Source organism: Cannabis sativa, chromosome 1 (genome assembly GCF_029168945.1).
Source record: "Cannabis sativa cultivar Pink pepper isolate KNU-18-1 chromosome 1, ASM2916894v1, whole genome shotgun sequence".
Lineage (NCBI taxonomy): Eukaryota > Viridiplantae > Streptophyta > Magnoliopsida > Rosales > Cannabaceae > Cannabis > Cannabis sativa.
In genome coordinates, this window is record NC_083601.1 from 57,112,448 (window position 1) to 57,123,408 (window position 10,961).

General features: G+C 33.8%; 1 protein-coding gene across 1 annotated transcript; it reads right to left on the reverse strand.

Annotated features, from left to right (window-relative positions):
- Positions 1–3,714: 3,714 nt before the first annotated feature.
- On the reverse strand, positions 3,715–4,866 carry LOC133035302 (uncharacterized). The gene has a single exon (XM_061111095.1). The coding sequence runs from the start codon at positions 4,864–4,866 to the stop codon at positions 3,715–3,717; it is 1,152 nt and encodes a 383-aa protein (XP_060967078.1).
- Between the last annotated feature and the right edge of the window lie 6,095 nt (positions 4,867–10,961).

Consider the following 10,961-nt stretch of genomic DNA (forward strand, 5'->3'; position numbering starts at 1 on the left):
TGATAATCAGCGATGATGTGTACTTACACTTGGAGTGAGTGTTATGTTCTTTCCAGGACATTGGTAAAGTATACTAGTTTCGAATGTATGGAGTATACATTGGACTGGACTGATATTGCAACTTAGTTAAGATATTATAAACTTACCGTCATATCTTTCCAAGTCAATATCAGTAGTTGATCTTAAGATTAAAAGAATCTAAATCCTGATATGCTTAGGCTCAACTCAGGAGTACTATTCATGTTCTTTGATTTATTAGTTAAGCCTACTTTTGGGTCAGGGTGATACGTATATTTTAGGAACATGATAGTATGATTGAGTGGGAGTGCTGAACATAAATATGGATTCTATAGCTTCTACTGGTGTATAGAAGTCAAGTGTTGATTCCCTTCGAGCTTAGCTAAATAGAAGTAAATGGATGAGCTCTTGTTTAAGTGACTAATTCTTAGATCACTAAACATCATTTACAGGTAGCTAAGTGTTTTAAGGGGCAAAATACGTTGAGGGGTGAGAACGGTAAAATTATCGCATCTCGATGTAAATCATCTATATAGAGGATCTTTGATCACAATAAGATTATAACAATGGTTAAATGAGATAGCATATCTATATCGTGGAACATATAATATGCTCTATATAAGTCTGAGAGTGCAATTCTAAGTTCTAAGAGTGGATTCAACGAAGAATTAATAAGTAGGGATTTACTTAGTAAATTCGGTTCACTTATTGGAAGCTCAGCATATAGATCCATGGTCCCCATTCTAGTTGAGACTATACAGCTTGTAAGACTCAATAATTGATTTGTGATTAATCAATTATAATTCTAAAGTTAGACTATGTCTAATTTGTGAATTTTTACTAAGCAGGGGTGAAATTGTAAAGAAATGAGATTCTAGGTTTATTTAATTATTGATAGACTTTATATGTCTAATTAATAATTAAATTAAATGACAATATTATTTAATAGTCTATTTTAGTTATTAAATAATTAGTTTTGGCATTTAAATGGTTAGAATTGGAAAATTGGCGTTTTTGAGAAAATAGAAATAATATTTGTGAAAACTGCAAAAACCAAGTGAGGCCCATTACACACCTTGGCCGGCCACTTAAGCATGTTTTTCAAATTGGTATTTTCATTATTTTAATGCCAAATAATTACTAACCTAAACCTAGTAGTTGCCTATAAATAGAAAGTGATGGCTCAGTCAAATAACAAGTTTTCATAAAGTTTTAATAAGCTTTCTGTCAGAAAATTACTTCTTCACAAAACTGAGCCTTCCCTCTCTCTCTATAGCTGAACCAACCTCTCTCTCTTTTTCTCTTCATAAATTTCGAAACCCTCAGTGATAGAGTAAGTGCCCACACACAGCAAGTGGTACCTCAATCATAGATTGGAAGACTGTGAAGGATCACACACAAAGAGAAGGATATTCGGGCTCAGATCTTAATAATACTCTAGGACAGAAAGGATACAAGGGTTAGAGATTTGAGTGGAAGGAGACATTATTCCGCTGCAACCAATGTAAGGTTTTCTTAACTTTATATGTGTTTATTTATCGTTTTAGAAAGTTCATATTTAGGGTGTTAAACTACATCCTTATGAGTAGATCTAAGATCCTTGTGAAATAAATTCCAACAAATATGTATCTAGGCATAAATGTAAAGATGTCTGGACCCAATAACAAGTCCTAAAAAAACATCAAGGGCTTGGGGACGGGCCTTAAAATTGTCTCCCCTTAAAGATAAAAATTAAAATTGTCTAAAAAAAGGCTATAAATATAAAAAAGAAAAAAGAAAAGAAAAAAAAAAGAGAGAGTGATAGTGATAACTGGTTGGTTTAGTCAATGCGGGGTGGAAGACGAGGCCCCCTACGCTCCTCGAGCAAGGCATCAAGTCTCTTCTTCTTCTCCCAAAAGCGAACAAGGATTTCCTCAAGCTTGGGGTAAAAATCGAGCTTGATGTTTTGGGCATTTGTTTGCCAAGCCATGAAAACGCTATCGTCGAAGCGCTTGGTGCAGTGCTTGCAGACAACAGGAGCTAGGAGCTTATCTCTTTTAGCCTTCTTCAAAATTTGATCTTTGAAGTCCCTCAGCTCCTTCAACTCCACGGTCAAATTGGTCGTTGACCGCAAGTCTGCTTGGTGCAGCTCCTCCATAGATTTTAGCATGGCGGTCAGCTCCTCCACGGCCTCCTTGGCTTCCCTCAGCTCGCGCTTGGCCTTGGCCACAGCCTCGCCCTGAACCTTCAGCTCCTCCCAGTGCCTCTCATCCGCCTGAGCTTCCCTCTATCGGGCCTCCTCCTGGAATGCTTTCCTCTCAGCCGCCAAGTCTCGCAGACTCTTCATGGTCTCGTCCATGCCCCCAAATTCGGACATGACGTACCCATGGTCTATCAGGGTCTTTCAGAGGCGACCAGTCTCTGCAGCAATCTGAAAATGAAAACAAGTATGAGGGATCGAAAGTTGGGTTATACATAATTAAGTGTGACAAAGTATTAATTTTGTCAAATTGTAACATACATTATGGAGTTACAAAATGTGTAGAATGATCACAAAATAGGAGTTGCAAATCCTTTAAATTTGATGATCACTTGAATATGTAACTCTTATCTCTTTTTCACTCTTAAATTAGTAAAAGATGTTACTAATTGTTTATGAATGTGAATGAATGATAGCTATTAAAAATATAGCCATTGGAGACTTGATTTATTCATTTATAAGGTGTATAAATGGTTCAAAATCAAGTGGAAGTGATTTGGAACACTTTGGAGAAGAATTGGCTAAAGCTCAGCATACAAGCACAAATGTTTTTGAGTCTTTCTAACATCCCAAAACTCCTCCAAATCGCCCAATTAATACTATAAATGCCCAATTTATAATTGGTAACATCCAAGGGATTTACGGTGGTCATTCATGTTCATATGGGAGTGCAAAAATTCTATAAATAGAGGCCCTATTGTTCACTTGAAAGAGAAGTAGTTGAAACCATTTTGTTGTGGTTAGAATCTTGTGAGGATATGCTTTCAAGTATTTGGTCATATTGTTCACTTGAAAGACAAGTTCATTTTCCATTCTTGACGAGGTTTGCGCCCATGAGACTTATTTGGTTTAGGAAAACTATTTGGTCGATTAATCATTGCTTTCAAGTAGTTCTGCAGTTTATAGCACTTGGGACGAATGTGACCTCTCCTGTTGCAAAAATGACATGTTGGAATGAAATTGTCATTTTGTGGCAGATTTCCTACATTAATCCTTCTTCCTTCAAACTTGAGTTTAGTGGGTCCAGTTGGAACTTGTCTCTTCTCAGAGGAATCTGATTCGTTAATGGTGGTTGGGATGTCTGGTAACCCATCTTCCTTTTTGGTCAGATCGACATTTGAGGGTAGTGAATTCTCAACTGACAAGTCATTACCTTGTTTATACAGCATCTTATAGCTTAAGGAGGTTCGATCACCATAAGGCTTTTGGAGTTGTAGGGTTTGATTGATAGCAGATGTGTCTGGGGGAATGAATTGCAGTGATTGCTTGGTTCTAATCAGATCAACAGTGAGTTTATAGATCTCATTCTCCTTTTCATCAAGAAGTATGTTGAGGTTTTTGATTGTGTCCTCTAACTTGCCTTTTTCAGTCTCCACTTGCTCTAGAGAGCTTTTTAGACCTCTAATCTGTTTAGTCATGTACTCCCATTGTGCAAACATTTCCTCATATGCATTTTGTCAACCTACGGTATCGACTTCTGATGAAGTGGAGACTGCATCATCTTCAGACTCAACTGGGTGACAGCTTTGGGCCATGAACGCCAGTACCTGCTTATCCTCATCCGTGCTTTCACTGGCAGTGGAGTTCTTTTCTTCTTCATTATCACTCCAAGTTTCTGCAAGGGCCTCCTTCTTTTTGAGTGTGTTTGCGCACTCGACCTGGATGTGGCCATATCCGTCACACTCTCTGCATTTGATTCCTCGATTCTTTTGATCAGTAGATGGTTGTCCTTGTTTGAAGTTTCCACCTTTGTTTTTCTTGAGAGTATTTTCTTTATCACCTGGAAATTTTATTTTGTAGTTCTTTTTCAAGAATTTAGCATAGTTTCTCATTATCAAGGCAACAGTCTCATCAGTAATGCCATTCAATTCCTCTAGAACCAGTTTCTTGTTTTCTTGATGAATGAGGGCTATACTCGCATCAAATTTATCCTTTTCTACATCCTTCTGTTTCTTGGTTTTCTTCCACCTGGACAGTGACAACTCATAATTTTGCAGGGACCCAATGAGTTCATCAAGATCAAGTTCCTCAATGTTTCTCATTTCTTCAATTGAGGTTACTGTGGACATAAATCTTCTAGGGAGAACTCCAAGAACTTTTCGAACCCATTTTGAATTAGAGTAGGTTTTCCCCAGAGCATAGGACTCATTGGAGATATCACACAACTTGGCATGAAATTCAGCTACTGACTCGTCCTCCTCTATGGTCAGATTTTCAAAAGCCTTGGCCAAGGCACACAACCTTGATTTCTTGACAGCATCTGTCCCCTCGTTTTTAATTTTCAGCTTCTCCCATGCTTCCTTTGCAATTTCACAGTTAGCAATGACATTTAACTGGTTCGTGGAGGCAGCATTAAACAGAGCATGTAAGGCCTTTGAGTTGAAGTTAGCCCTTTCTATTTCGTTCGTGGTCCATCGGCTCATGGGTTTAGGGATAACTATTTCATTCTCCATTAACGTTGGTTTTGACCATCCTTCTTCAATGGACATCCAGACTTTTTCATCAACAGCTCTCAAGAAAGCCCGCATCTTTGTCTTCCAGTATGGATAGTTATCACCTTCCAACATCGGAGGTCTTGAGGTTGATCCTCCTTCCCTAAACATTTCCATTTTGCACAGAAGAAAAAAAAAAAAAACACACTCTTGTATTGTAGTTCTTCGAGAAGGAACTCAGATATGGTTAGTGGTGACAAGATCTGTCCTCGAACACGTATCAAGAGATTATTTACAGAATCAAGAATCAGACAAGTCTAGGATCTAACATAAATTTTTAGAAAATTTTAAGCTCTAATACCAATTGAAAGAACTACTTCTCAATTTTCAAGATTCTTATTACCGAGTTGTTTATCACTGGATTGATTAATTTCAACTCCTGCATTCAAGAATAGGATTGAGAATAAAGCAGTAAAGCACACAATGATTTACAAGCTTCATATGCACTGAGAACACATCTCAGCCGACAAGTGCTTGGGTTTCCTGAACCAGGGTAATCACTTCAACTAAATCCAAAAGATTCGTATTACAATATCCAGTTCACTTTAGGAATTTAATACAATCTTTACAGCAATTAGTAATGAATTACCAACAACAATCAATAATCTTGATTGTAAGAACACAATCACTTGTGCAGCTACTGAGTTTTTCTTCGACACTTCTCTTCAATCTGAAATCCCTTCAGATTTGATGACGAAGATGACACTGAAATCCCTTCAGTGTGAACTCAGCAACGTCAGGCTCTGATCTGTCTGCAATAGATCTCCATCTTCAAGCTCAACAATCAGACCTATAAAATCAACAACAAGAAAAGCAAGATACAACTCTGACTCTCACGATGAACCTGAACTAATCAAAGATACCGATTCAATAGATGATTAGTTTACAGAACGAAAAAGACTATTTATACGCAATAGTTTAGCCGTCCTAACACAAACTAACACCAATCGTTAAGTCGTAACAGACTCACACGGACTATAACAGTAAGCAGGTGTGCAGACATAACAGACTAAAATCACCATATACGACTAGACTTTCTATTAAAATAATTTGTCAAAATAACGACACTTACATATATATTCTCTTAAACCAACAAAAATTGTTACATAGCCACATTTTATATATAAAGATATATGTGCCAAATAAATTATAATATTAATTTTGATTTTTTTTTTTATCTAAATATATTTAATTTTGATACTTGGAAATTGGAAGAATAAATTCTGATGAAAACCAAATAATGATTATAGTATATAGACACACATATATTAATTAATGAAAAATTAAAATTCTCTTCTGATCGAAAAATTTAAAATTCTCTGCTTTAATTTTAATTATCTGCATATATTCTTATCCAATTGTGATAAGTGCTGAATCAAACTACTTGCACTCTTATCCTTTTATACAAGAAAAAAAAAAATATAATTTGATTAACAAAAAACGTCGACATTTGCTATAGAAAAGGTCAAATAGTTGAGAGCAATCGTATTCAATTCGATGTCCCCCACTATTAATTACTAATATGAATTTGTCTTACATACACAAATTGTTTGATTAAGTTATTAATTAGCCTTAATAATTAATTAATACATACAGGATTGCCGTCTTAGACTCTTAATGATCACGTAAAAAGCCGATCACACATATCCACACGTTACATAATTCATATATATACTGTTATGATAATTATTTAATTAATCATATATTTATTTTGAATTTGATAAGCAATATATAGTCTATACCACTAAATGTTTATTGCTATTTGCCTTATTAGTAATTATTATAGATATTTGTTCTCAGCAATCTGGGGTCGAAAAAACAAGTTTGAGAGGGCTAGAAAATGGTAGTCATTTTACATGTAATTATTATTGTATATATAAATATATAACTAATGACGTACGTGTATGCAACTTGTGATAATTGGCTATGCCAAGTCTTAAAAAAAACAGAACTAATTAACAAACAAAAAGGAGTGATATAACTAATTGATTGAGATGATTGATGCATATAGAGATTAATGACGAGGTGAGATAAGATTAACTAGTATGAAATTTGAATAAAGTTATTGGTTAAGACATTATTATTTAAGATATTTTAAGGAAAAAAAAAACAATAATTTACACCACTGCCGCGCTAGCTTTAATTGACTAAATAAATATATAAATATAAATAAGAGTTATTATCAATCAAAAAATATATAAATAGTATTCACAATCAATCAAAAAATATAACGGAAGAAAAGAAATAATGATGAAAATTAATATTTGTAATATATTATTTTTTTGGAAATGAAATGATGATATATGTTGTTTATTTTTTTTTAAGAAAATGTAATTAAAATAATTAAATTAATTAAATTATCTTTTTAAGTTAGTTATTTTGTATCATATTTTTAAGGAAAAATTGTAATTATATATTTAATTTTAAAAAATTAAATAAAATTAAATAAAAATCATTATCCTTGATATATTCCTTGGAAAAACCATGGGAAATTTCTTTTATTTATGATTTAATCAAGTTCTCTTATTTTTAATTTTTAGAGCATCTTCAATGTACTTTTTAAACACACTCTTTAATTAAAGTAGGCTTGCATGAGTTACAGTCATATAAGAAATGACTTTCTATAATAGAGAATAGATAGTAAGTTAGTATTTTAATTAAAAACAGTATTATTTTTTTATTATTTTATAAAAATTGATTTATATTTGATAAATTTAAATTATAAAATACTATTAAAATATTTAAATATTAATTAAAATAAGAAGCATGATTGGTATATATCAAAATTTTACAAAAATTTTAATTACCTTTTGATGGAGCTATTTCGATCTTTGCTATTAATTAATTATAGGGATATTGGCAGCTAAACTACTTAAACTTTACGGTTTATAACACTTAACCACAAAAACCGAATTTTTGGCGGCTAAACTACCTAAACTCTAGTTCCGTTTTGGTCTGCACACCTCCGTCAAAAAATCACAGTTAAGTGCCACAGTGGACTGTCCACGTGTACACACTTGTACACATGGCAAGTTTTTAGTGGTCCACGTAATATTAGTTTTAAAAAATAATTATAAATATTTAAAAAATTAAAAAAAATCAGAAAAAATTAATTATTTTTTTTTTATTTTTTTACTTTTCTTAATTTAAGAAAATTATTAAATTAATTTTTTTTCTTTTTCTTCTTCTTTCTTCTTGTTCTTCTTCTTTCTTCTTTCTACTTCATGGAATATATATACGAAAACCCTCCTCAGCCAGCTATCACACCCAGCACAACCCCAGTCGTCCCCAACACCTTACCAAACGCCGGCCACTGTATTTTCCTAATCTCCTCAGCCACTCCGTCCTGAAAACCCTCTCCTCTTTCTCCGCCGCCTTCCTCTCCTCCATAGCCTTCTTTATCTCCGACCCCAATGGGCAGAATCTGGTTCGACCTCGACTGGTTCAGAAATCTTCATCCTCTCACAAGGCTGCAAGGGCATGAAAACAGACCCCACTGAAGAGTCCAGTTCAGAATCCGGACCCGTATCGTTCAAATCCTCAAAGCTCGAAAAAGACGAGACATGTGCCCTAGTGTCGCAAACTTCGCAGTTGGAATTTTTATGGATTGTGGAAAGTACAAGCTTTGCAAGACCATTTCGGGGTAGAAGCAAGAGAAGAGGAAGATGATGATGATGGCAATGACGACGATTCAGATGAAAAGCAGATTTGGCAAGTGGATTTCTGAGATGAGGGGTTGAGAAAGGTGCATCTTTTGTAGCCCCAAGACATTTGTAGAAACAAGGAATAAGAGATTCTGCTAAGGTTTAGTCCAACAGAGCAACAATGGAAAAAGGTTTTGGGTAGTAAAGCTAACATTGAAGAAGGGTTAGGGTTTTGCGAGAAGACGAAGGAGATGAAGAAAGGAAGAGGAAGAAGAAGGAGTGGGTGGGTGTAGGTTTTGCGAGAGGAGGAAGAAAAGAGTAAATCAAAATAAAAATAAAAAAGAAGAAAAAAATGAAAAAAAAAAGAAAAAGAAAAAAAAGTAAAAGAAAAAATTGTAAAAAAAATATTTTATTTTTTATTTCTGATTTTTTATTTTTTTTAATATTTATAATTATTTTTTAAAACTAATATTGCGTGGACCACTAAAAATTTGCCACGTGTACACACGTGGACAGTCCACCGTGGCATTTAATTGTGATTTTTGGACGGAGGTGTGCAGACCAAAACGGAACTAGAGTTTAGGTAGTTTAGCCGCTAAAAATTCGGTTTTTGTGGTTAAGTGTTACAAACCGTAAAGTTCAGATAGTTTAGCCGCCAAGATCCCTTAATTATAATATGTGCTTCCTATTATCAACCAAATCCCATTATATATATCTGTCCATCTTAATTTTGTTTTTTTTAATAATAAAATTTGGTGGGGTCCATTCATACGAAAACTAACACCATTTGCTGGCTACAGATCATGACTATTGTGCTCTTATATAATTATATTCGAAATCGAAACATGTGTGCTGAATATGAGATGAGATATCACCCCTTATATTATGGAATTAACATATATAATAAGTTCCAAATATTTGCTTGGCTTATTGGCAATGGCATATTCGGGTGTCGAATAGGAGAGAATTTATGAATATTATAGTTTGAGTGATCAAAAGTTGGATATAGAATTAATTTGGGAAAATATATTCATGCATGATTCTCGTGATAAAGGTGAAATATTGTCGTATGGGATATAGAATTAGATTATTTATTTAAAATTCGATACGACACAATTCTTTAGCAGTCGTTATAAGACAAGAGAATACACTTCTCTTTTTTAGATTCTTAGTTTACATGTGATCTTTTAAATGTGCTTAATTCAATTTCTTTTATTCTATTCTGATCTATTTACTTCATTAATTTATTGTAGCTTCCTTGTTGAGATTTTAACCACCAAAAGAAGAAGAAGACACCACTAGCAAATTATGCACCAAAAAAAAAATAATAATAATAATTAACAAATTAATTATACAACCACTTAAGGCTAACTCAAATATCCATAGGAAAATGTGTATTTAGAGTTCTTGATTGGAATCTCAAACTATGCAATGTGTAATATGTAAATGCTTAATTAAAATAAATAAATTAATTATACTATTTCTATAAAAATATAAATTAACTAATTATATTCACTATCTGATGATTAATTAATATTATTTGAAGCACTCGGGTATTGAAGTTGCCGCTTCCATGTGATCACATTGGTCTCTGTTTTGAAGTCCTTGGTTGTTTGATGATCACACACCATGATTTCGGCGATGGGATTCTGCAGCGACGTAGGCAGCGACAAGGGGATCTTGTTTTGAGTTTGGTTTAAAATCTGTGTTTAATTTTGTTGCTTCTATTTTTACTGTTAGTAGTTAATTCTAATTAGGTTTTTATGGGGTTAGATTCTTAGTTAATTTACTGTTATTAGTTTATCTAGTAAAATTTTTGTCTTTTGTCTTTTGTCTTCTGTTCGGTTCCGTTACCGTAAGTCTTGTCTTTGTGACATGGTGTGATTGTTTTATGGTCTGAGTTTGGTTCTTGATTATTGGTTTGAGATTGTTTTGGTTTTTGCCATTATTTTTTAGTTTGAGAAGTTTAAGTTTTCTGGTTTGAGTGACTAAGTTTTCTAGGTTGAGATGTTTTATGGTTGTCTGGTTTGAGATGGTTGAAGGCAGGTTTGGGTGGGGTTGTGTGGCTCACGACTGCCATGGTAATATCGTGGAGGCTTTCAATCCGGGTCATGTAGGGAGGGTTCAACCTGAAGTTGCTGAGATGGTTGGCATCAAAGAAGCATTAAGTTGGATTGATCGTTACAATTGGGGACAAGTCTCTATGTCATTTTCTTTTGGTCTTTTAGGGCATGATGTTCGTGCGTTGCTTTTATCTTTCGACAATGTTGAATCTCGTTTTGTCAAACGATCTGCAAATAAGCTGGCTCAATGTTTAGCTAGAGATTCTTGTTTCTCTCCAGGTTGTGTGCTTCAGTTGGAGGATTGTTCCTTTGAAGCACGTTCTATTTGTTTTTAACGATTTGATTAATTAATAAAGATACCGATTTGAGTTAAAAAAAAAATATTATTTGAATAATTGTATTTGTACAAATGATCATTAAAACATATAAACTAATTAGAAAAGAGCAAAACATTTACAACCAACACGAATATATATTAGGAGATTTTATCATCGGGGGTCACTCT